Genomic DNA, 27,500 nt, shown 5'->3' with positions numbered 1-27,500 from the left:
AGCAATTATCTCCTCTTCTGGCTGACATCTATACTGCCCTACCGTTTCCTTTTTCCGTGTCATGTCTTTTTATTCGTTTACCCTTTCCTCCATTTTAGGTCTTGATTCCTTGGACTGTTGACTGACTCGTTGGTTCCCTCAATTTTGGGTGATCTCTTCCTCTGTTTTCCTTGATCAGTCTTTCTGTCATCCCCTCCTCCACACTCCTCTGGATTTTGTTTCATCCCTCCTTCTGTCTTTTCGCTTTCCTTAATCTATCCTTCTCACTCAGCTCTCTCTCTCATTTGGCCTGATTTTTTCCCCCCTGCTGCCTGATTCAGTTGTTTTCTCTCTAATTCCCGCTCCTTTTTTCATGACCTCCTTCTCCTCCCCAATCCTCCAGTATTAAACTGACTCCAAAATTTCATCTTGATTTCTCCCTCTTTATTTTGTTTTAGCTGCATGATAACAGCTAATCACTCCTCTACCCTCCAGCCCTCCCTTACTTACTTTCCTCCTGCCTCTGAACCTACAGTATAATATAAGGTGACATATGTATTGAGTACTGACCCTTGAGCTCTTCCTCTCTTCCTCTGCCTCTTATACGAGTTGACATTTGTATTGACCCGGTAGTTTAACACTTAATTACATCTCCCCCAAGGGTACAGCTCTCCCCCCCATTCTATACCCCCTTTCTACCTCCCTTCCTTTCCCCCCTGCATCCTTTTGGTCGTCTAAGTCCTGTTCTCTTCCTCCTTTCCCCTTTATCCGTCTTCGTCTCTGCATGCCTCCTCCCTGCCCCTCTGTTATATCTCTCTTTACATCCTTATCTATCCCTGACTCTGCAGATGCACTTATCTCATTTCTTGTATGATTTCTTTCCTGCCTCATGCCAGGCTAAAATAGGATGCTTATATCAGTTTCCCCCAGCAATATCATACCGGGCAATACAAAGGGCCGCACTGTAAGTAGCATGACGGAATCTAAGAGCAAAGCCACTTGATTTTTTCCCCTCTAACTCACATCTAGGGATGTTTGATTTGTCCAGTGGAGGACAATAATTGATATATTGAACCACATACTTTTGGTGTGGTGGAGCCAAACAATTCCCTTGTCTGTGTGCTCTTACATAACAGTTCAGTACTTAGACAATTAGTAGTGAAAAACCCTGTATAATCAGTGGTAGCAAATGAGTGGTATTGTGATACACCTAATTTTCATGTTCAGTTTCTTTGAGCCTCTCATTTTCCTCTCCTTTTGTGATGCATTAGCCATCTATTCTCAGCATGCTCCTTTCCTATGGCTGTCAAACTCTCACCCTGACTGTTTTAACTGTGCGTCCCTTTTCTGAGACTCTACTCTCATTATTCTCATTATTTCTTAAACTCTGCATGCTTCTCTCTCCAACTTCCTCTTCTCTGTCTCTATGATTATTTCTGTTCCTATTAAATTAAAACTTGGCACTTTGAGTGCCCAGCAGGACGGTTGATGCTGTTGTGACTGGGGTGAAATTGTGAACATTTTTAAAGGCATTACATTCGTGCCTGCCTGCACACTTTTGAGTTTCAGAATTAACTTTTGGCTTGAAGGTGTACAAGTGTCATTCAAATTCTCCCACTGACATACACACTAGTCACACAAAAGATATTGAAAAAATATTTCCCAACAGATTACCAACAGTATATAATAGAGACAGCTACTCTTAAAACATTGGTAGCTGTATAGTAAACAACAACTTTATAATTCAGAGACTGAATAATGTATGAGTATACACACGGGAGCTGAACACAATAAAGCCTCTACAATGTAATGCAATTCAAATAAAGTAGTTCTACAGAAAAGTAATATGGCTGTGAATAAACTCTTCATGTCAGATGTTTGTTGAGTCTGTCGGAGAGGTGACAAATCAACTGTGTGGTGAATTTATGATGTCATAGTTTGTGGTTTTGTCTAGCCTCTATGTACACAGGATGGTAAAAATAACAAGAGCACCTTCAGTACAATAGCGTAAATTGACACCTTTCTGACGATCTCAACAACAATTGTGCATTAGCAGTTTCTGAGGGATGTAGTGTGTTTTGTAGGGCTGTTGAATTACATTAGATTGCACAAATGATGCTGTGTCCACCCCCTGTGAATTTTTGTGGTTTACAAATGCTAATCCTTCAGGAATTGCACTTTAAGAGGTTTTTTGGGTTTTTTTTGTAATGAAATTTGCTGAAAAGATAGCAAATTTTCTAACAGATGGTTAGAAAGAGGTCGCTTTACAAGTGCTGCCTCATTTACATGGACGGACATTCTTTGTCCTTCAGGTAGGCTGTGCCCATGCAGGCAAGAAATAAATCCTAGTTTGGTTATTACTCAGACTGAAACATTGTGGCAAAGCTCCAGGAAGGAGGCTCAGCTGACTGTGTCAAGGGAGCTAAGGGTGACAGGGTGAGCGGTGCCCAGGGAATGCCGCATGGACGACAACCCACCTGGCACTGTCACAGACGCCATCGAAATTAGACAAGCCATGCTAAAATGGAGGCTGGTGCTGTCTAAAATGTGACTGACCTGCTAAAGATGATTAAATCTGGCAGACACATGGTGTATTCTCTCCCCAGTAATTCTCTATATACAGTATCTACCTCTCTCTCACTGTGTGACTGAATTTTTGTCATTTGCCGGATGCTATAGATGCTTGTTTTTTGTTTCTTACTCTACTTTTTCTTTCCTTCCATTCTTAATTCCTTTGTTTGTTCACTTCTTCCCTTTCCTAAGCTTAGTTTTGTCCGCCTCCCAAAGCAGACACACAGCAGCAACAACAACAAAGTATGAATGCAAATCCCTGATAAAAAGCATGAAATCTCACTCTTCCATTATCTCCTTTTGAATTTATAAGCCAGACTCCTTTGGCCGGTTCCTCTCTTCTCGTTCTTTCTAGCTGGTGTGATATTGCGGTTGGCACTGGCCTGTTGATGGTATGATAGAAATCTATACTGGAAATCCCTGCCTGCATCGTGGCATGCCTCTTTTTGAAATGTTGCCCCCTTCCATTTCCTCTTTATCTGTCCTGCGAGACCAATATCCCTGCTACTTCCCTCAAAACCCTCAGACTGCTTGTCTCCTCTTTCAACCATTTTCTTCTTTCTCAATTCAGTTAAGAGTTTATATCTCAATTTCACCTTTAAGCTAGCCACTACATCTCTCCTTAGAGACAGTTATCCCCTCCATCTGTTTAGTTGGCAGTGTGATTTGTTTAGTGTGTAGTCAAACTTCTAATCGCTTTGTCCCCCCTCGCTGAATTTCACCCTCTCTCCTGTGACACTGGTTGCCTTGGCTTTCTCGCTTATCTATCCTCTTGTTTGGCTACTGTGTGAGTCTCTTTATGTCTATCAGCATTTTATTGTTGCTGCACAGCTGAGCTTTGATCTCTACTGATGCTGCCCTTTCAATATTTCTTTAATTAGTCGACTCAAAGAATGACTTTTTTTCCTTTTGTCACCGTTTTGTCCTTTAGCCAAACTTAGCCAGGGCAACGGGGACTGAAGTATCGCAAACAGCTATACAATGTAGTAGAATCGAATACAACAGCTTTGCAACAAATTCTACTTTAGTCATGTATATAGATGCATGGTTTGCTACAAGCTAAGTTTCCAGAGATAATAGACTTTTACTTGATAACGTTAAGTAGCAAATCAGCTCCCCCTATTATTACATTATTTTCCGTGGAGGAATTAATGCAGCTGATCAGCGAGGGAGCTGAGATCTCATTGAGTTCATTCAATTCAATCATTTAATTAGTTCTCCATGTGTAATTGCCATAAATGTGTCGTGGGACTGCACAGAATCTGCACTCGTCTGTTTTGATGTGGTATTTCAATGGGACACCTCTTTTCTCCATCCTTTTATCCATCTATCCCCTCACTCCATCAGTGAAAGCACTGCTGCGGGACTTTTGCTATATTGCCTCGTCTCCCATTACCTCTGTATCCCTCTGTTATCCCAAATTTCTGTGGAGCTGATACTTCCCTCTTTCTCTTTAATGACTCCCTACGTTCTCCTCCTTTCTTCCCTATTTTCAGACCCAGGTGTATTTTTATTGTGTACACACATTTTGTTTGACGCTATTTCAGTGATGCATTTAAATATCCCCCCCCCCCCCTCTCTCCACTCTTGCTTCCTTGTTGAGGACTGTTTGGCCCACCCCTCTCTCTTCTCCCACTTCCTGTCTGTCAGTCTCTCTCCTCTCACCCATCCTTCTTTCATCTAAATCTCTCCCCAGGTGATTTTGGTAGAGCCTCTTCTATCTTCTATCTCCCCCTTCTCCCTCAATCCTTCTCCTCCTCCTCTTACCAAAATCTCTACGGCCTCATTCCTATCTTAACAATTCCCCTGTTCTTCCCTTCTGGCTCTATCTATCACTCAAATTATTAGCATTTCCTCCCCATACATCTTTTTTTCATTCACCCCTGGCTGTCATTCACTTTACTTTGCCTCAATTCCTCTGATTATACTGACACTTTTTTTTAAAATATTTCCAATCATCTTTCCATCTGTCTGTCTTCCCTGTTTTCTTCCTGTCATACAGTTAGCTCCCGTTACCCTTTCTCTATACGACTTACAGCTCAATAATACCTGAGGGAAACTGCATTGGTGCAGAAGTTCAAAAACAAACACACAAATAATGCCGAGATGGCAATTCCTTTGCAGCCTCCTCTCTTCTTGTCTTATTCCAGCTTGCTCACACTGTCAGTCACTGTTTTGCTGTAGCAACAATCACATATATCAATTTCATCAGTCTATGGCTGTGAATACTGAGGCACTAAACTGAATATTTACCAGCATAATTAATTATACAGTGCAGAAGCACACTGGTATGTGTCAGGTTGCTAGTCCCTAGCCTTGACCTCAGTCCCTTTTTCTTCCTCCTCATCATTCAGACCTCTGTTATCTACCCATGTTTCTGTTGAAGGTTGAGCAGTTGGTTCTTTTAGAGGTATCACAGTTTCACAGTCACAAGTTCAGAAAGTATAAAATCCATCATCTGTCATTTCTCATGTAAAACAAGGTAGGTATGTTTTACCAAAACCTCTTTTATTGTTCCTTTTGAATTTAAAAAAAAAATATTTTTAGCTTTAACAAAAGTCTAAAGGAGTATTCCTCCTTCTCTTCTCTCACAGCTACACTATACAAATGTGCTCACAGCAATGCATAGAAATAGTGAGCAAAGATATAAGCAGTTTTGCAAAGACTTTCTCTGACATGCAAATTATGTAGTTTTTCACCATTTTTTCCCCCCAAAAAAATGTTACGGCAGGATATGGTATTTTGTCTCTAAATAATTCTCGGTAACAAGAACAACATTGCAGCTCTTAACCTTAGATCCGGTCTTTATAAATGTTTGATTATTTTTCTGCCTCTCAGAGCATGGTGAGTAAACAGTGAAGACTGAGCGGATCTCATTTTAAATTTGAAATGACATGGCTTATTGAAAGGTTAAATGCTACTTCAAATTAGAGATTACATGAACCATCAACATCATATGTTACTTAATCAAACCTGTCTTACTTAATACTGTCACATGCTATTGCACGCCATTAAATGTTGCTGCTGAAGAATCTTGCATACAGAGTCAGACACTACTAAACTTGCCTCTAAGTACAAGCCTAGTTGTTTTTGTGTTCCATGCAACACTGTCAAAAATTTCAAATAAATCCTCCTCCCTGTAAACCTTTTCCCCCCAGCATTTATTCACTTGTCCTCCCTTTCTACTCTCATACATATGCACCGACTATCCACCTGTTGGGTTTTAGTGTCATACAGGGATGGAGATAAATTATTAACTACCTTCGCCCCTCCATCCCTTCATCTATCTCCCCATTCATCCTTCCCTTGAGCTATCCACCCATCCATGTACAAGGTGAACAGTTGCGCTACTGAAGTGTCATGCTGTAATGGATAAATATTTAAGAACTTGTGCATGAAATCAGGATATCCACCATTTAAGGGAGGAAGACACTGACATGCAAAAAAATGATTCCTGGTTGCATAAACAGGGGAAGTTGTTACTGTAAACCTTCAGGACCCTAATGCAGGTTTGGTACAGGATGGATCTCATTGGCTTCCACCATTTGAGTAATGAATTATGTTCATTATATAGCAAAAAGTAAACTGACCTGTAGATGAGGGTTTCGTCAGCGGTGCAGTTGTACTGTATCTGATACATCCAGACAACGTAAGCTGCAGACAAACGCCCCAGATCCCATCGGACCTGAGCCGAGGTTGACGTAACCCCTTGTACTCCAACCATCCTCCCTTCCTCATTGTCCCCCTCGTCGTCCTCCATGCTCCCTCCATCAGCCCTCTCCACTTCAGATACTCTGCCACTGTCACCCTCATTGTCCTCCCCTCCTTCTCTTCTCCCATCTTCCACCTCTCCTCCACGTCCTACACCATTATTAATTCCTCCGTTTTTCCCTGTGCTGATATCCGAGGAGCCCGGATCGGTCCGTAAAATCCCATTGGTCACATTCCTATTGTTCTTGGTGTTCACATTGTTATTCCCTGTGTTTCCACCTGCTCCGCCCCGGTGAGGCAGGGGGATTATTTTGAGGTCCACAGTGGCAGTTGCTTCGCCCGCTGCATTTATTGCAATACATGTGTATGCCCCGTCATCCCGGGCAACTGTTACTAAGATATCCAAGGTCCCGTTGCTGAAGGAGCTGGTCCGGGATGAGTTTGCTATGATGCGGTCATCTGGTGAAACCCAGTGTACTACTGGCTCGGGGTCGCCGATGGAACGGCACTTCAGTGTAGCTCGCTGGCCTTCTAGGACCCACAGCTTGTGGGTGTGACGGGTGATGAGAGGTGGCTCACAAGTAAACTCCTCCTCAGGAATTGACCAGAAATACCTGGGAGACAAAAGAGAGGAAGGAAGGAAAATAAAAAGAGAGACAGAGAGGAAGAATTTCTCATTCTACTCTGCAGGAAACAGAACTAAGTAAAGAGTAATCAGTGGTGACAGCAGTGACAGATGATGACAGCAGACGCTCATTTTCCTCCTCAATCCATTGTTTTCACTTTGTACTTTTGACTACAGGGCTAGATCGGAAAACCATGGTAGACAGATGCAGGGAGGAGAAAGTGAGACTGTGAATTATCTGGATAATGACTGAATAATGGAATATCACATCAATATTTTTCACTCAGTCCTCAAGGCCTACCTGTCCTGTGAGTTTTTGCTCCAGTTCTATTCTTGCACACATGATGATCCAATTAAGGTGCCATAAAATACGTGGCCCGTTATTAGATGTGTGCTAAAACAGGGCTGGAGCAAAACTTGTAGGACAGATTTGCCTTAAGAGTAGTAGTGCATGATATTCAGTTAGACTTAACAGATCATACTACATATACTTTAGCACTCCTTGACATTGATAAAGGCTTCATTTATTTAAAAGGTTTAAGTAATCGCTTCGTAGGTTTCCTAATACATAGTAGATAAGACAAGTAAAGCAGCATACTTTCACCAATCAACAATGTACCTTGCAGCCAGGTGAGCAGGTGTGGCACACGTCTCCATGTCGTCTCCACGGATAAGCCGTCGTAACCATAGCAGTTCACAATTGCAGTGCAGTGGGTTACCCCCAAAATTTAGGCTTATGACAGCATTGTAGGGGGTGGGGCTTATTGCACCTGTCTGGGACCTGAGCATGACAGAGGAAAAAGGATGGGTTCATTTACACAACTCTGTACAACTTAATGGAATTTTAGTTTATTTGACAAGTTTGTTTAAATGCAAGTTTCTTGAGTAATTCGACTCGTAGATCAAAAACAGTCCATTTTGAACTATTTTAAAGTGATTTTAGAAATTGTGCAATATATACGCTGTAAAAAACCTATCCAAGAGCAATACTTAGCAATAGTACTGTTACAATCATCTTGCAGCTGGCCTGTTCATATCAATATTGGAATAATTTCCGAACATGAAGAAAAAAGCTGGGGATGTTGCACCACCATATTTCAAATGAGTCAAGTTAAAACAAGGAAGACTGTCTGTACCATGCAAATTCGCCATAGCTTGTTTTTTTTATAATTGTGATATAGCTTAGGCTCAAAGCCTTGGCAGAAAAAAGTGACTAATGGATGAATTAATGTGCTTTACTCGGCATACAGTTTTTTTTCGTTTTTTTTTCTTTTCAAACTTGTTTTTTTGTTGAATAAAAAAGGTGAATAATTGTATATAGGTTGCAATGAAAGCAGCAGGCTTAAAAAAGAGCATCAAATAATAGGGAGAGAATTGGAACAGGTGGTACTGCACAGAACAAACATAAAAATAAGATGCATTCAAAGGCTGCTGTATAGCCCTCTCCCATGACTACATACACAGAAAAAGCACAGTTGGGTGAATCTAAATGACAGTGTTTTGTAAAGCCCTCCACATCACATCCAGTTTGAACTGTAATGGGGGGAAAATAAGATTTGAAAGGGAAGGAGAAATGGAAAGAAAGTAATCTACATTAAAGAACGACACCAGACTTCAGACGCTGTTTACTGGAGCAGTCGGGTTTGCCCTACTATTTAAATGCAGAGATTTGTGCAAGTTGAAAAGGTAAAGTTGATGAAATGTCCGAATCTCACTGTGAAAGCTCTGTTCGTTGTTATTATACAGCACAGATTGTAGCTTTTAACATTTAACCTATTCATTGGCCAATTTGTCTGTCTGGGAGCATACAACTCCTCTGCAATTTGCTTTAAATCTCAGTTGTGCTGAGTGCAAGTTCAGAGTCTGTGTCACAGCTGGATTGTGTCAGTTGTTTGAGTTAGTTGGAGCTTAATCTGCACCTCTGCAATAAGATGGGTTTTCTTTTCTTTACCTATATCATTACTTGCCATCACAATTGCCAAGGTTCAAACTGATTAAATAGTCAATAAGTGGGCACTAGAGACCTTTAAAGCCTTATTTATTTACCTTGCAGCCACTTGCTGCTTTTACATTCAGGCTGGAACAAGCGAAAATGAAATGAGGACAAGATGTTGTCCTCTTCACCATACCAATTAGCTCACATGTTCCACTCTCTGTTGTGCATACACATATGGATAATTAAAAAGCTTGATAAATAGCGATGGTAGTGAATGGACTAAAAGGTTTTACTGAATGTCTGTATATCGATATTGTCTCCCCATGTTTCCTCAGGTACAGTGCCCCGTTAAACACATCGTCTGTCACAGAATATTTCCACTAAGCCACTTCTTAGAGAAACATAAAAGAGGAAGCTTAAGAGCTACCTTGCAAAGAGGGGATCAGGAGGCAGAGTTCGAAGCCTGTTGGAGGTCATATCCAGCCTTGCAAGCTTATACAATTCTCCAAAGACTCCTTCTGCAATGTGGTCTATCAGGTTATGGTCCAGGTTCAGAGTGTGCAGACTGGCCATGTTCTGAATGGACTCCCATGGTACCCTATAACAATAGAATAGAGGGATTATGTTAGATTGAGCACAGTGTTTGAATTGATTGACTTTGTGGCGAGATTGGTGTTGTACATGGACAGAGAAGAGATGAGGGAATGTCATATAAAAGTAATGAGAGCACTGAATATGGATTCACCAATCTGATAATTAGCGTCCCTTGTGGATACATCGATTAAATTAACCTGATTAACGGATGAGTGTACTATTATTAGATCAGCCAAAGTTTGCACTCTGTTCTCAACACTTAACTATGTTTCTGCAGAAGATAGGAATAAGCAAATACTAATGAATGGAGACAACAACAACAGATTATTAATAATTATTAATTTTCCTTCTCAGTCTTTCTCTTTCGCTGAGTTTCACCATTGCTGTTGTCATTTAGTATCCCTGTGTTTTTTGCAGGCATACACTTAAGAATTATTTTGGGCATTGTTAGTGTTAGTGAGTCAAATCTGACTTGGCACAGCCAGCAAAATGGGATAACTGCATTACATGCATGTATTTATTTTTGGAGGCTTATTCTAGTGCATGGTTTTTCTTTAGCGCAATGTACCACATGTTAGACAATATACTTGCCATCTGTAAAATATAATAGCACTGAGTACTGAGCACAAAGAGAACATGCTGCCACTCAGTCTCACACATTAGTCAAAGCTAAATTGGTGGAGTGTGTATATTGCGATGTCAAATGAAATAAATGGAATTAGTTATGATGTTGGCATCTCATTATTGAAGTTTGAATCACTTTGCTGGAGCAGATGGTCCCTCTCTGTCTATATACATACAAAATAGAAGTCAGTTAGGCAGTAAAGAGGGGAAAAGTTTTCCGGTAATCAGGTCATGACTTGTTTAAGTTTTTGTAAATAAAGACTATTTGGCATGTCCCACCTTTGCTGCTCATTGACACAGAAAGTTTAACCAGTTCAGGTTCCAGGGATCTTCTGTAATCTAAAAGCCGCATTTGATCAAAGTAAAGCTGCCAGCGATGCCAGGTTCTACTCAGTGTCCTTCACAATTAAATTGGACTGGTTACGTGTTCCCACCTGGATACGTGTCTGTCCCTAAGTTCTCATATAACACTATCTGTTGCCAGTTTGGAACGTTTTTAACCACGATAAGAAAAAATCCATGATCCAGGTTCACTTTGAATCTTCTCAGTAACCCGCAACAAAGGGTAAACAGCAATTGCTAATGTATGCATCATTAAAACTCTTTACACTTATGGCTAGGTGGAGGTTGGAGAGAGGCCAGAAAACTCCTGTAGAGGAGATAAATTAAACATATTAATCAGAAGTGACAGCCAAAAGCTGCTGAATTTATCAACGCAGTCGGGCGCTATGAAGAGGAGAATAGGGGATTGATAGAGAATACAACAATTGTTGTGACTTATTATTTTGCGCAGGGGAAAAGATAGTGATGATGTAGGAGTCTCCATTGTTCTAAAGAGATGAAAGGAATACTACACAGTGTGCGAAACAGACCATGCAGTAAAGCTATAGCAATGCTCACTCATACACAGTGGATTTAGCTTAGGTGTACCCTCATCAAGTCTTAAGAAAATCAAAGTCAAAGAAAATTAGGACCTCATCAAAATTGATTCACTTTTAATTTCCTGAGCTGTAAGTCCTCTCCTCCCAGCCTCAGCAGTTTCCAGTCTGTTTGTCTTCATTATGTTTGCTGACTCGTGCATGATCATACAAGGCATTTCCACTGTGCCTTGACATATTGGGAGCTGAGTGGTCCGTCTCCAATATACGCTTAAGATTGAGGCCTCAGTCCAGAAACTCTAGAGTATTGTAGTGTGTTGGTTATTAAAGAAGAATAGAGTGAAACAAGTGCAGATTAACAGGATGCAAGTGGGAGATAGAGGACACAAAAGAGGAAAAAGGTTACCTTCTGAGGTTATTGTATGACATGTCGAGGTCTTCTAATGTGAGCAAAAAGTCATCAAAGGCCTGGACAGAGACTTTGATCAGCTGGTTGTTGTTGATGATCAGGTGCTGCAGATTCACCAAACCTGCAAGGTCCCTGGGTCCAACTATTGTCAAGCGATTACCTAGACACAAATATAAAAAATACCTCAAATTAGTTTAATCTCAATGTTTCCCATGAACCTGATTCATCTCTAGATTTTCACCAGTTCACACCCAAGTAGTTCAGTTCTATGATAAAGTGACTATTTCAACTCACCATCCAGATGCAAGGACCGCAGACTCTCCAGGTCAGCAAAGGTCATCGGTCGAATCAGGTGGATGGTGTTTCTCGACAGAGTCAAATCAACCAATCCAGTCATGTTGACAAAGTCACTTGCTCCCACTTCCGTGATGAAGTTGTCAGCTAGTCGCAGCTCGACGGTTCGCCGGTCAACGTGCGGGGGGACGAACAGCAGGCCCTTGTCGGCACAGAGTGTGCTGAGCGACTCTGAAAGGTTTCGACATACGCAGTGGAAGGGACAGGCTGAGACCACGCCCCACGTCTCCCCTGCTCCAATCAGAGAAGGCAGCAGGCAGCATGTGACCAGAGTCAGCCAGTGAAAAGCCGGAAAAGGGACGGAGTCGGGAAGGGTTCGTTTTGTAGCTCTGGGGCAGGCACAGTGGATGAGATGGGATGAGGAGGGCAAAGATGAGACAAGGAGAGGGGGGAGAAGAGAGAAAGAGTGGATGGATGGAGGAAAGAAAGAGGGGAAGGTGGAACGTTTTGCCCTTTGTTCGGGGTGGATGTGTGTGTGGGGCAGGTGTTTTTGTCTGCAGGGATTGAGGGGTGGGGGGTCAGGCATGGTAGAACGCCTGGCTATCCACAGACCTAAAGAGAGACAAAGAATGAAGGGAGAAAAAAGAAGAACAAAAAGGGTGTTAGACTCTTTCCCCTCTCACATTGTTTTAAAAGAGATGTCTGAAGTGTGTTTTTGTGTCTAGTTTCCGGTCTTCCACCTACTCTGACTAGACAGAGCTGGAATAAGAGGCTGTTCTGTACACATGCATACTTGTGTGGGCCAAGGCCTCCTCTTAAACAAGCACCACTCTGCACTTATGTCCACTTAATGCTTCATAGCGTACAAAAAATCCATATTGAGAAATAGTTGACGCCCCTGCAACACGTACTTTCTTGCTTTACCTCTTACATTTACTCTTGCAAGTACACTCTCAGCCATGTGTACAATTTCACCACTACAGCCCACTGCCTAGCAACATCATCCCAAAAGACTGATCACAGCCAGTCCCCATAGTAACAGTTACCTAGAAACCTGTAAGAAAGGATTAGATGTGTTATATCATAGGAGCCTCTCTTAAGACTCTGGGTCAGGGAATCAAACTGGGTCACCTATCAGCCCTGTTTCCACAGCAAGACTCAAGTCAAGCACAATGTAGGTCTTAGTAGGCTCAGTGGAGTACAACACATGGATCCGAGGGTCCCATTGTAATCTCAGACATGCCGTGAATCTCCCAGCAAACGCGCGCTATGTGTACAGACGGCCCTTAATACAGCTATGTGATGATAAGGTATGAGTCAGTGCAACTGATTGGCATGCATAATAGTTGTCATAGCAACTGTAACCTAGATACAAAGAGAGTGACAGCGAGTGTTGATAACAGTCACTGGCGAGTTGACTGGAGAGAGGCGACATAGGAAGAGACAGAGTGAGTCAGAGACAGACAGAGAAACTTAGTGCGTTGGAGAGAGACGGGTGTATTTTTAGGAGGAGCAATCTGGAGACTTGTGCAGGAGGCTTGAGTATAGTGATCATATAGTTAGTGATATAATCTATGCAACTTAATACTTTGAGTAAAGACCAGACATAACCATATAGCATGCTGACTTAACAGGTTGAATAAAAATTGCTGGCTCAATATTTTCCATTAGGTGTTAGCTGTGCTCCTTCTGCGTGACACTGGAACAGGGTTTACTATCTAGCCCAGATACTGAGGAAGTGTTGATATTAAAGCTTGGGGGTTTTCAACAACATTTTTCATTCTCCTCCCTCTTGCATGGTTTGGTTTGTTGTATTTCCAAAATATGAGACCATGCTACCATGTCCCTTTTTTGAACCCCTTTCTTTTACATACACACAAACAGTGAAACATTTCCCTCTTATACACTCCTAAATGTTCTCACTGTTAAAGCAGAAAGGCACAGGAAATAAGCAGTATTCCTCTCAGATGATGGATATAGATGACATATGGGTTACTTTAAAGTCCCTTGAATGGTGTCATGCATTTCCTTTTGAAACAGGATGTAGGGGTGGAACATTAAGCCAATGGGCTATTAGTTATGGAGAGAAAGGCGGTTTGATTTTGATAGTTAAGAATAGGATACTTGACTGAAGTCTTAGAAACAATGCTTTTGTTATCAATTTTTACTTTTTCGCTTCTCCACTCTTAATTCTTAAATAGCTTTTATATCACTCTAGGGGCTCATAATGACAACCAGGAACTCAGCTTCTTCTTCTTTTTTCTTCTTACCAAATCTAAAAATATGACTCTAGCACACTCTGCAGCTTAGCAATGTGACCAGTTAATAGTTATTTCCTATGTGTGTGGTGACAGCAAGTCCCCAGGGCAGTCGATGTTGGAAGTAGACTGCTCCTGAGCTCCTGTGGAGGCGTGCATACTAAAATGTGAAAATGCTCCAGCAAAAGTGAAATGCGGCTATAAAATGTGTCTACTCTGCTGCGGCCACTGAAAAGCCCTAACGTCAGGTGTTGTTGTAGAACGAGCGGGGCACTCCAGTCCTGTCTCCACCAGCTTACCCTGTACTTTGCTAAAGCTCGCTGCTCAGACAGCCCGCGGCATGCTGAATGTCAATACACTCACACACTCCGCCTGTTGTGCGGTCTGTGTCTCCCCGCTCCTTCATTTGACCTTTACTGTGTCTTTCCATCCATCTCTCACGTTCCTTTCCTCCTTTTTTTCCCTCCATCCCTGCTCTGCTCTGCTCTATTTCACTTGCTTTCTCACTCTCATAATAACTTACTCTGCTGTTCCCTCATTTTCTTTTTCTGTCTTTGATTTTTCTCCTTGACAAAGCCTTCACATCCTTTTCTTTGTGTCATGTCCACCCACATATCCGCACTCTCCCTGCCACTCTCTTACCTACCTCTCCTCTTCCTCTTCTTACCACTGACTCCATTACTAGGATTGTTCTTTGTTTCCTTGCCATCCATCCTGTACTATTTATCTCTCACTGCAGTGCTGTGCCTCGTGTTTTCTATCTTACGCTATCCTGTCTCTCCATCCTTGCTCACCTTACATCTTGAAACCCTTTCTGCCTCTGGCTGCTCTGTAAATTTCTGCATTTTCTTTCTTCATGTCTCATTCCTTCTCTTTCTTTCCCTCTGTGTTGTCTGCCCTTGAGGCAACCTGAGTACGACAATGTTATCAGTCACAGCTCTACCTCACCACCTTCTCTCCTCTTTCCCCCCCTCCTTTACCACCTCCGCCTTTTTCGCTTGTCTCCCTATCGCTTGCTGACTCTGCTGCCCTCCATATCTCCTTGCCTCCACTGCTCCTACTTTCAGTCACAAACTATGCACCCACATGCGCTCACACACCCTTACATCCTTCATGCCACACTCATGATTTTATTCTATCCTCTGCCGTGCTCTGCCTTTCTCAGATGCACTTTCCTCCTTTCCTCCCTCGCCCCCTTCATCTATCTGATGTTCTCCCCATCCTTCCTCTCCACCTGCTTTATCTCGATTTTCCCATGCTTTCATTTTTTCCCTTCACCTCTTCATCACTCCTCCCCCCATCACTTGCTACCTCTCTGAAATCTTTCTCCTGCCACTTCTACATCTCCCTCTCCGCCTCATCTTTTGCTCTTCCTCTATTAGAGAACCTATCTCATTTGCAACTGGAGCAGTGGAGTATCATAGCTTTCTCACACACACACACACACACACACACACACACACACACACACACACACACACACACACACACACACACACACACACACACACACACACACACACACACACACACAGAGGTAGGTGAAACTGATCTGCCTGCTTGCTGATCGATCTTACCCAGAGAGATGGATAGTACCTTGTCCCATTCGTTTACACTCCTCCCTCTGCCCCTTCTTTCCCTCTCAAACCAGCCTCCTCTTCTGTGCACACTTTCTAGGTTGTTTCTTGTCTTTTTCATTTAAGGGCAGTAATCAAACATACAAGTAATCGATTTTTACAAGTATGTCAAGCTTTTATTTGGATGCTGTATGTACCTGCTTGTTGCTATGGCAGTTTTTGTCATTGTAAGCATTTTCTTTTTTTTAAATTCCAGCCAAATAAAATGTGAATAATTTAGTTTGAAGTACTTATATGCAAACATAGTCGAAAAGAGGTGACAGGGTTAAATTTTTAAAAATATATTATTAAAAATACTATTTGAGCACAGGTACATTGCTGCTTGCAATCTGTGATCTGTGTTGTTTGTGTTTGTTCTTTTCTTTAAGAATGAGTGAGTGTCTGCTTATGTTGTATTTCATGAGGCTATCTGGTGGAGTCTATACCCGTTAACAGCTGTGATTTGAAAAAAACTCTTTCCATCATCTTTTTCAATCAAGTGAGTTATATATATAGGTGGATAAAAATAACTTAGGATCACAATATAGGTTTCATAATATAATTCCAGATATAATAGTTTTTAGTCCATTGTCCATTAATGGGTTGATCAATTGCTAAGTTTATGACCTTCAGAATTCTTGAAGATGTTCAATTTAAAATCATAGGGAATAATAGAGAAATAGTGGGGAAGATAAGGTGGAAAATGTGTGAGAATGGATTAGTCAATTAAGCCACTTTTCTCAGGCATGTAGGGTATGCTTCCTTTGCTGCAGTAACACTTGAATTTCCCCTCTGGGGATCAATAAGTCTTATCTGACACATTATACTCATGCTGGTATACAAGTACAGTATGTGTGCACAGACTCTACCATCAGCTAGTATCTACACATGTTGTATATGGCTGTATATGTTAGCTCCCTTCATACTTGTCTCGTGTGTGTGTGTGTGTGTGTTCCTGTTTGTGTGAATTAATCTGACATTTTCTTTTGCACTTAGAAAGCTTCCACTTGCTTTTAAGAGTTTGCTGCTGAATTCGCAATAAGAGGAACATGCAGATGTGAGCACATGCGAGCACACACACACACACACACACACACACACACACACACACACACACACACACACACACACACACACACACACACACACACACACACACACACGCACACACACAAGCACAAGCACTCAAAGCAGCAGGCATCTCGATATAGCAGTGAGGCAAAGGCCCTTTGGTAAGAGGCCAGCTTTATAGTTTGTGTGAAGAAAGAATAAAGAAGAGTCAATGAAACATAGATGACAGAGAAACAAATCACAAAGGAGGAGAGGACAGCGAGACAAGAAAAGAGATCAGACAAAAATGGAGATAAAACTTAAAGAATATCCCATATGTGTGTGGAAAAACACATCACATGAAAATACATGTGCATTTGGCGAGGTGTTTGTGTTATAGGAGTGTGTGCGCTCCTAGGCATGTGTACCATATGATCATCCCCAGCCTCTGTGTTTTTTATTATTTTTTTATTTTTTCATTTTGCTCCCTCTATTTTGGGAAATCTCTCGCTACGCTACCCTGCGTGAACCCTCAACCCTCTAGAGAGCAGGAAACAGACGGGTGGAGAGAGCAAGAAAGGCTGCATGAAGTGAGAGTGAGAACAGCAGCTAAAAGCGTCTGTGGAAGGAACTACTCAGTACCCCCACGTTGGAGCACGACGCAGAGCTGTAAGGCTGAACCTAAGCTAACCCTGACTTCCAAAAGTTTATGTTTAAACACCCACCACAGCACCAGGAGGCAGTCGCTTTCGTGAGGCCAAACCCAATGAAATATGAAGCTGCTAATAGCTTTGTAAATATGAATTCCCTTTTTTTCCCCCCAGTTTTTTGGTGATGCTTTTGAAACTAACCCAAACCCTTGCAATTAAGAGATGCTTCAGGCATTACTTAATAGCTCTAATGTGTGTTTGGAACTATGTTATTTCACATGGAAGACCTACTCTGCTGCACTTTAAAGGCTTAATTTGCTTTTTGTTGCCTTTAATTCTTCGCTGACAATTATAAATGTCAAGCCCTCCAAAATGCCAACCACAATTAATTTTAGTAAACTGTGCTTGTGTATGTCTATTTGCATACATATTTCCTTATCTACATATTGGCTTGTGTGTTTGTGCACCTACTCTGGCACGCGCAATACCATTAGCTTGTAATCGACTTAGATCGACTTAGGGAATGTTGCAGTGTTTATAAACAAGGGGATTTGTATTAGCTCTCAAAAGCCACTTATCACAAGCTCGGTAATCCACATATCTGATTGGGGTGTGAATAGGTGCACCACAAGGCTTCAGTCAAAACCACTGCCGGCAAGCCACCACAGCATCACGTGACGTTTTAATGGCGAGATGTGGATATGAATTAGATTTCTAGACCGGTTGAGGTGATAACCATGTTTAACTATCAATACACAATGCTGACGTATACTTGAGCTCTGCTGTATTATTTGATACAAGCTATATTGGCACAAATGCACAGATCAAATATAGCGGCAGCCTTTTATACACACACACAGAGAGAGAAATTCTTTCAAACACACTCAGGCTTTCTAGCATGCGCTCTTATTCATAATCCAGGCTCTTGATATTAGGTGAGCGCTTGCATACAGAAACAACTGCGAGCATACCAAAACAGTCTTCCCACACAATCATAATTATAGGGGGGGCCGACACATACACACACTCTCTCTGTCTCTCTCACACACTCTCTCTCTCTAGGCAAGGAACAAAAGAACGCCCACATAGCCTCTTCGTGCGGCAGTCGTGTGTACTGTAAGCCCACTCATCCTTTTGATACTATCACTCCTCTGTCATTCCTCTGTCATATTCTGTCGTCTTTAGTCATCCAGAATGTATAGAAAGCAGAGCGAGAGAGGGGTAACAGTATTGGATATGGAAACGGACAATAAACAAGGGGAGCAAAAAGAGTTTAAATGAATGAAATACAGTGAGGGGGAGGGACAAAAAGAGAAGAACATGGAAGAAGAGGTGCACAAGATGGAGGAGGGGGGTTTAAGAATGAAAGAAAATGAAACTGTAGTCTCAACACTTGAGAATGATCGTAAAGAAGGAAGGAAAGAGTAGGAGTTTGAGGAAGATGGAAGGAAAGAGGGATGGGAAGTCAGTGTGTATGAATGTGTGTCGTTAAGCAGACGGGCAGAGAAATATGTAATGGCGATAAACGGGTGAAGGCCGCCATCCATCACTGTCAGAGAGAGGGATGAGGCAGGGAAGACTGGATTTGATTAGGAAAAGGGAGAGCTGTGTTAAAAATGACTTTGCAAAGCATCACTATCATGATGGTGGGAGAACCAGGAAGACAGAAGAGAGAGTTAAGCGTGGTTTAAAGATGGCTGTAAGAGGTGATGAGGTGAAGAATCGAGGAAAGCAGAATGAAGGTTTGAGACATAAGAGAATCCAATCTAATCATAGAATAAGTTAAAATTAAAACTGCAAGTAGTGTCGAAGGGCCCTCGCACATCCATGCACGTCGGGCTGTGGCGCAGTCGGAGGGCGCGCAGGTAGAAGGAATTTCGGATCATATATTTTTTGTGCAGTGGCTAAACCAGAAGCAACCAGAAGTCTGTTGTTATGTTAGTCATGTTTTTAGCAAGGAGTGTAAAGAAAGATAGCATTCAAGCAGAGATATCAGTAATCCTAGCACTTCCTATTGAGTCGCAAAAAAACAAACTTCTGCAAATGTCAGTCATTTAAGTGCTAGATGTGTACTTCATTTTTCAATCTATACAGTCATCTGTTTTTTTTTTGTTTTTAGACACAAATGTTGGGGATGGGTGGGTGGGTGGGGGGGGGGGGGGGGGGGCAGATGGAAAAAGCTTGCAGAACCCCTGAGGTAAGGAGTAGGAGTGAAAGAAAGAGAAATGGGAAATCAGAGAAAATATCCGAAGTGTGTTCTCTTTCAAATAAAAGGACTGCAGTCTCCTCACAGCAGGGCTCCAAAATAATACAGTTCTTTTGAAATACTCGACTCAACTAATTCCCCCCAAACCTACATGCTGTGTTTGAGAGAGAGAGAGGAAAACTGCGTGTGTGTATGTTGAATTGTCTGTCTATCATGTGTATACACTTTTGTATGCACAGCCCTCTCTGACAAAATCCTGTTGGAATCCATCCTGTTTGGAAGATTCTGATGATTGTTTCTATTCCTGGAACATTGCACCGTCAGGTTTTTTTGTTTGGTTTGTTTTTTTTACACCTTTGGAAAACTTCCACCTCTGCTTGGGTTTACGCATTAAAATGCTTATATAAAGGCCGTGTTTTTGTCTCACTGATGCACATTTCACAGCTCCTGCATGAAGACCATGACAACTCCGGCTTTGGTGATTTTCTTCAGCAGTCTGAAAATGAAGCGATTGCGTGCCTCATGACCAGAAAATTGACTTTTTGGAGACATGAGGGTTTCATCACAGGAATTAAATTGTAGCAGAGAGCTTTTGGCCACAGCACCTTAAGGAAGAAGTTCTTAAAAGTATCTTTAATCTTTGAAAGTGGCAACATGTCAGAGAAAGCAAATTACTCTGCTGTTTTAAGTAAAAACATAATGATATTGGTGGATTCATTGAAGCCACACTTGATCTACTTTGCATAGCTAAACAGTCCAGACTTTAACAAACTTGGATAGCTTAATTGAAGTAATTATAAAAAGAAAAAGGTGAGAAGCCAATGTTACATGGGTTTCTTCTGAAGTGTGTGTTTTAGAGACCAGACCTTCTTCCTCTGATGTGTAGAAATGCTATTCTTCAAAAAAAAAGAGTTAACTCACTGTTCTGATTTACTGCAGGCTGTGACTTGGTGAACCATGAAGACTTGTGAAATGGTGGAAAAGAAAATCTCAAGCAGTGAACCATGGCATTAAGTAGATGTTGCTCTCGTCTGCCTCACGGGTGGAGTGGAATTTTTGCGTTTACAAGCTCACATCTGACCCCCTCCAATAGTTGGCTATTTTGTGCCCACCGTTGCAACATCTCTGGAATCATTTGGGAACACAAAGGCCACTGGTGCTGAAGCAAAGTAGAAAGGCTGTCATATCCATGTCTGTAGCCATGGTTTCCAATGGTGTAATCTTCAGTTGAATTCTGTTACTAACACAGGCACTATTTTCAATATTGTAGGCGATCAAACCTTTTAAAGGTCTGAGTAAACATAGATACCTGCTCCAGCATTTCTCTGAAAGTTGTTTTTCGCACTTGTGAGACAGTGTTGTTGTTGTTGTTATATCAGGGGCAGCCAATCTCCCACTCCTCGCAGAAGTTTTTGTCATTTTGTTTCCTCCCTTTGGAAAGCCCACACGACTGCACAGCTTGGGGATTAAATTTCTGGGAGGTAAATTGAATTGGCAAACAACGATAGTGACAGTGATTTTCTTTGGCACTTCGCTGTCACTGATAGTGCCAGAGAGCAGTCTTTACATGATCTGTGATGAAGCTCCCATTTAAATTTGTAAGTTGTATCCACTATGGATCCATTATCAGCCTGAGGATCAGTACGCGTTTCCTAATTTTAGCCGCACAGGTTTGTAGCATCTCAGCAATATCTGTTTTGAAAGTCCTTTTGTCAACAGCAGTAGTAGTATCAGTATCTATAGTATTCTTACAGATGGATACAGTTGAGGAGGCAAAATGATGGGAACAGCTGAGCAAACGTGGGACATAAAGTGCTGAAAACAGCCCTGGCAGCTCTGTTACACTGCTAAACCGGGATGCCTTTTTACTTGGAGAGGAATCATTTTTCATTGGTGGATAGCTGTCATATTGCTGCCAGAGAGGCGGCTTAATACTGCTCTGTTTTGATTCTCCTTTACTCCAGATGGCAATAGGACAGTTGTATCTGATTAAATTGCATAGTTACAAGGTTTAAGATTGGGGGCCAATAAAAGCCTTTTAATTAATAGCTGACAGTGTCTTTTTTTGCCACATGCTCATCTTTTAATGCAGATTCCATATTGTGCTCAAAGAGCAATAAATCTTGGCATCTGTATGGATTAACATGGTCTCCACACATGCAAAGCTTTTCTTTTAAGGTTTCTCCTACGTAAGTCAACATGACAAATCCTTAGCAAGAAATGTTAGAGATGAGTAATGAAGATGTCAGCAAGTTAAGTCAAGAGTTTAAAAGTCTGTCGTCATAAGCTGTAATAACTGGGTCCTAAATTATTTTACCCTGAAAATACACTTTCAATGAACTTTTACTGTAATTCACTTTGAAATATGCAGTGTCTTCCAGATACGTGTATTGCCACTCTAGTCAAACTTCAAATCAAATCTGCCTGGGTCCCTTTTTTTTGGCAGTCCCACCTGTAAGAGTTTGGAGTCTGTCCCACCACCTGCAACAGCCTGTTTCAAACTGTGTCTGATTGGAAAATGAATGCTGCTTAAATTTTGTAATTATATTCCTGTCTTGTTAAATGTGACAGTGCCATAGACTGCGGTTTGGGCCCACTTCCAAACACTTGTAGTATAAAGACCGTAATATATCGGGGTCCAGTCTCATTAGACATTCTTTTGCAGTTTGATGCTTGAGGATTTGAGGGTTGTGTGTACTTGTGCTTGCAGTCACCCAAGATAAATTCTTCAACTTAAAACTCCTCCACTGTCTGATTCTCATTTTCTCCACACATACAAACGCAGTCAAACTTGCAGACATACCAATTCTTAAATACAATTATGCTTACACCCATGAATTTTCCTTTGCATGACACATTATCGCAAGTGTTGCAAAATAAGTGACCTGCCACTCACCCTGAACATAATGTGCTTGCAGTTTTCTCTTTCCCTCTCTTCTCCCTTCTTTTATCCCTTATGTTTCTCTCATCTCTCTTCCTAGCTGTTTTTTCTTAGGTCAACCATTAAATTAATGAATTGATGAAATGAAATGAATTTCTTAATGAAATGAAATTAATTTCTTTCCAGTCGCGTGTTTCTTATTCCTCTGTCCTCTCACCACCTCATCTGCTTGCAGCCCCTCGTTGCCCTCTTATCCCTCCTCATTCTTTTATATCATTCCTGCAACCCAGCCATATTTTCAGAGGGTGATTTAGTGTGTGCGCATGCTTGTGTGCACCTGTGTATGTTTACATAGCTGAGGCTAATCAACAAAAAATTGCAAATTCACCACAAACACTGATCGACAAGCAACACACAAACACACCACTTCCGAGCTGTCAACATTTCTCGCTCAATCAGAAACCTTGCGGCGCCAATTAAATGGACCCTGATTGGCTGACACGACAGGATACAGCTTGAAAATGTATTTGTGTGTGTGTGTGTGTGTGTGTGTGCGTGTGTGCGTGTGCGTGTGCGTGTGCGTGCGCGCAAAAGCAGATTCAGCTTGGTTCCCAGCTTTCTAAGGGGTAATCCTGAGCAAAACAACAATTACCCAATCAGCACTATATATGTTTTTATTTATGTATGTATATATATATATATATGCACACAAAGTAATCCATCTTCTGTCATGTATCTCTTTCTGTTCTTACTTTCTTTTTAATTTCCTGATATTAAATTTTCTGTATTCCTTCCTGTTCATCTCTTTCTATCTCATTCTTTTCTAGAAAACAGAAGGATGTTCAGAAATGGGGAATGAGAGAAGGTTAAGAATAAGATGTGGGAGTAGGTTAAGTGTCCGTGAGCAAAAAGGTACAAGTGGCGAAGGGTCAGAATAATTCTCAATGATTACTTGGCTGTAGCTGTAGGCATGTTTGATCACAGAGGCTACTCTCAGCTATAATGAATCACAAACTAAACTGCTTGCACTGCTTTCTTACCCTGATATAAAACTGATAAAGATGAAGCAGCACTGTGTTGCAATGAGCCTGCAGGGAACTGGTTTCCCTTGAGCTTTTTGATTACTGCGTGTCATATTCTCATGCTTAGCAGTGCTGATACAGGCAGGAACGCTCTGTGCTTCGCTGTCAGACTTAGACTATGTGTGTTGCCAACTAAGTACAAGCCGGTTTTCTTCTGACAGTTATCACCCACACTGCATTCTGCACCATGTTTCACTTGAGCATCTACAACCCTAGTGAATCTGTTGAGGATAGTTGTAATGCAGACAAACACCTGAGCTTGCAGATACCGTGTTTGGTTTGGATGCTACTATACTGCTGTCAGGGAGGTGTTACTGACATTCATAGCAGAGGCCCAGATTTAGAAGATGATGGTTTTAACCAATGCGGAAATGTTCAGAAACTCACAGGTTTTATATTACACAGGAGATTGTCTACATTCCTTTATCATGTACAGTATATAACAAAATTGAATACACCCCTGTACACTATCACAAATATGTTAATTATTCAACATTGTATCACCTTACAATAATTATAGTAACCTATGTTTAGGGTGAAGTGTATTAGATCTTATTTGTAATTAAAAACAAACCGGTTAAGCAGACTACATTAAAACATACAGGCCTCAAAGTACAACCTCAGTGCAACAAAAGTGAGTACACCTATGACTTCCAATTAAAACTAATTGCTTGAAGTTTACCACAACTTTCTTAATTATGGTTGTGTCTAATGCAACATTTCTTCACATGGTAAGGAATTGCCTAAACAAGTAAGAAACCAGATTGTGATACTTCACAAAGGTCATCAGTAGGCTACTTAACAGAAGCCAAAACACAGTTGCAGCAGTTGTTAGGAGGCAGAGGAATATCCACACTGCCAACAACAGAAGGTGCAGGGGACATTCTTAAAAAGCAACGGCACGCACAATTAAACATTTACACAACCTTGCACTGAAAGACAGACAGGCAAGTTCTTTTGCTCTGCCACAAAGATTATCTGTGGACTTTGGTGTTTTAGTGACTTCTCAAACAGTGTAAATGACATGGCATGAAGTCAACTTCTATAGTAAATGTCTAAAAAGAAAACCATTGCTCACAAAACTGAAAGATTAAACTTTGCCAAAGAACATGAAAAAAAGCCTTATGAGTCATGGCAGCACATTCTTTGGTCAGATGAAAGCAAAATGAATTAGTTTGGATCAGATGGGGTCCAGCATGTTACTAGAGTGACTGCATAGTGCCAACCATGAAACATTAAGGTGAATACTGAAATACTGAATAAAAAGATGACTCCACAGTCTCAAGGAGCTTTGCAGAAGACACATTATCCAACATGAAAAACTGCAAAAATCACAAGAGGTTTTAAAGAACAAAGTGCTATGACCTGAAACATTTTCACAGTATATTAAAGCTGAAAGTAAAGCAACAAAACCCCTCCAGCAAAGAGCAGCTGAAAATAATCATCAGTGAGGAATGATATGAACATGTTATCACAGATTTGTGCAAGACTGATATGATTCATGCCCAGGAGGATCGAATCTGAGTCTCACTAATGAAGGGTGTGCTGACTTTCGTTGCAGTTCGTGTTTAAATATGAGCCTTTCTTTAAAGTTTAGTCAAACATTCTGTATTTTTAATAAATTGGTTTAATTCTTCTTGGGTTTTGTCTAGTAATAAATGGTATTAAACGGAGAGGGTTTGTAATTACTGAACATTTTAGTGCCATTGACCAGGGGTGTGCTCAGTTTTGACATATACTATCGGAATAATGGCAACAGAACATCAGTTAATTGCCCTGACAGATTACTCTTGTTGTAGTATTGTGCTGAAAAAAGATTAGTTGATCAGTCATAATCAATCAAAAATGTCACAAATGCGCTGGCTCAAAGCATTTGCTCTTTTGTATATCATCATCAACTGAATCTTTGGTTTTGGACTGATGGTTAAAACATCAACTTGGGCTCTGGGAAATTGAGATTCATCATTTTCATTGATTGATAAAGAGTACCAAAATAAAGTCATTCAATCTTAAAGAGAGAGTTGTGAAGTTGAAACGGTAGGAATTCATGCGTGGACTGCTGGTGCGCACTCTGTTGAGAGGATTGAACACAGTTTTGTGCGTATGTAAATCTGTGCCCTCTTTTCCCGCCCTCCCTCCCATCTCCAGAGGGGTTTTTTCACAAAGCAGGATTAGCAAGCAAGCGAGATAAATTTAAAAAGTACTTTTGTGAAATTTTGTTAGCAATTCTCAGTCTGCATTGCTGATACATATCCCTAAACCTAATATTCAAATTTAGTTTTTGCAGATTCAAATCAATATTACCAAGAGGATGGAATAATCTTTCACAGATATGGGGGTAATTTTCTGATCTTGACTTGTAAAATCCCTCACAAGGGCTCCTGGGTCCTTAAATCAGTATCAGTTTTAGGTAAGACTTAAACATGCAGGTGCCTCAACCTCCACCTTTCTTCTCTTCTTTTTTTCATGCTTTCTTTAATCCCTCATTTCCCACTTGTGTCTTTTCCTCTCCTCCATTTCACTTCCACTTTATCACACTCCCAAAGCCATCCCTCCGTCTGTCTCCAGTGGTTGCCGTGGTTACAGTTTGTTCTGCTCATCAGGCGCCTGCTGTGTCTAAACAGACTGTCAACAGTTTAATTACTCATCCTCTCATCCCTCTATCTTTCCTTACTTCTGTACTACGGTTTTGCTTGTTGCTTCCATCGCTGACTGTGAAGCCTCTTACTCACTCCTCTCGGTGACTCTTCCTTTCATCATTTTCCAGTCTTATTTTCCCACTTCCTCTCCTTTTCTCTGTCTCTTCCTTCATGTCATCCATTCATCACAGCCCCTCCTTCCTACTATTGTATGTTTGACTACTAACAGTCTAATTACTCATCCTTTTAACATTCAATCACAGTTTTATTCCATTCACTCGTCCAGCCCTCTATCTGTCCATCCACCCATCCCTCCCTCGCGTCAGTGTGTTACGGCTTTATATTAGTGTAGTTTTTCTTTTCAGACATTGTTTTTCCTCTATTCCCTTATCCCTGCTCCCTCTTATCATCCACCTCTCAAGTGTCATCACTCGCCTTTTCATTCTTCATTACCCAGTCTCTCTCCATCCTCTGAGTGTTACTCCCTATCTTAAACAGTCAGTCTTGTAATTACTCCTCTTCATCACACTATCGTTCTGTACCTCTCTGTCCATCATCTAGCACTCGGATCCTCAGCTGTTGACAACGGCCTGATGTCTCATCCTTTGATCTCACCCACCCCCCTTTCTTTAACAGCCCAGCCTTTCATTTCACTCCCTTCACCATTTGTCATCCATTCATCCATCCATGCATCCATCAAGTGCCAGCCTCCTGACATTGACCATGTCTCCCTTGTTTTCAGGGTTTCAAATCTTCCACTTTTCTCCTTGATTGAAAGCTGGTTAAATCAGAAAGGTGTGTGACATCCTACATCTATCATTCATCATCATATTTGATGGGGTTTTTTCATGTGTCTGTCTTCATCCCTTTTATGTAATGGAATAACTTTACTGTATTTTGACCACTTCCATACTTCCCTCTTCCTTTTTGGCTTTTCTAATCCTTAATCAATTGATCTTTTTAAAAAAAAACTTTTTTTCAATAAATGGTCTATTCACACGCCTGCCATTTTTTCACTTCTCTTCCTTCATTCATATGCCAGTCTGTTCATTTTTTTGGCAGGGCTCCTACTTTGAGCAGTGAGCATCCCATCTGTTCATGGATCTCCCTCACTCTAGCCTCAGAATGACAGACACCCTTGAGCCACACAAAGCATTAACAAGTTAATTGAGAAAATGATTCTTTTATATTTCGATTTCAGCTTTATTTCACTGTTCGAACCACGTGACACTCACCTGCTCTCTCTGTATTCTTAAAACCTCTTGCAGGAGTAGTACAGCCAATTATAGAATTATGATTTGGGTAATGGATATCAAAAAGCCTTTTTGCTACACTTTAAAAAGATTCAGTCATCATCTTTTCAGAATGAACGCTTCCCCTGTTCAAAGCGAGAGTCAAAACTGCTGTAAACGATCAGCAGAATAAGTAATGAGACCTGTCTCGCTTATTCAAGAAGCTTTTTGTTCATAAAAATAGTTTAACATGTGGTTTATTGTC

General features: G+C 41.2%; 2 protein-coding genes across 2 annotated transcripts in view; one reads left to right on the top strand and one right to left on the bottom strand.

The window, feature by feature from the left end:
- LOC134005474 (leucine-rich repeat and fibronectin type-III domain-containing protein 4-like) overlaps positions 1-12,207 on the bottom strand; it is an 18,876-nt gene extending 6,669 nt beyond the window's left edge. The window contains 5 exon segments of the mRNA XM_062444381.1: positions 6,141-6,875; positions 7,506-7,667; positions 9,250-9,420; positions 11,325-11,487; positions 11,622-12,207. Of these exon segments, the coding sequence (XP_062300365.1) occupies positions 6,141-6,875; positions 7,506-7,667; positions 9,250-9,420; positions 11,325-11,487; positions 11,622-12,207 (1,817 nt within the window).
- LOC134005473 (pyruvate carboxylase, mitochondrial-like) overlaps positions 1-27,500 on the top strand; it is a 279,864-nt gene that overhangs the window by 172,066 nt on the left and 80,298 nt on the right. The gene's annotated exons all lie outside the window — the stretch shown is intronic.

The sequence above is a fragment of the Scomber scombrus genome, chromosome 23 (assembly GCF_963691925.1).
Source record: "Scomber scombrus chromosome 23, fScoSco1.1, whole genome shotgun sequence".
In the NCBI taxonomy this organism is placed as follows: domain Eukaryota; kingdom Metazoa; phylum Chordata; class Actinopteri; order Scombriformes; family Scombridae; genus Scomber; species Scomber scombrus.
The sequence above is the reverse complement of the archived record's forward strand: the minus strand, read 5'-3'. Positions and strand labels throughout refer to the sequence as shown.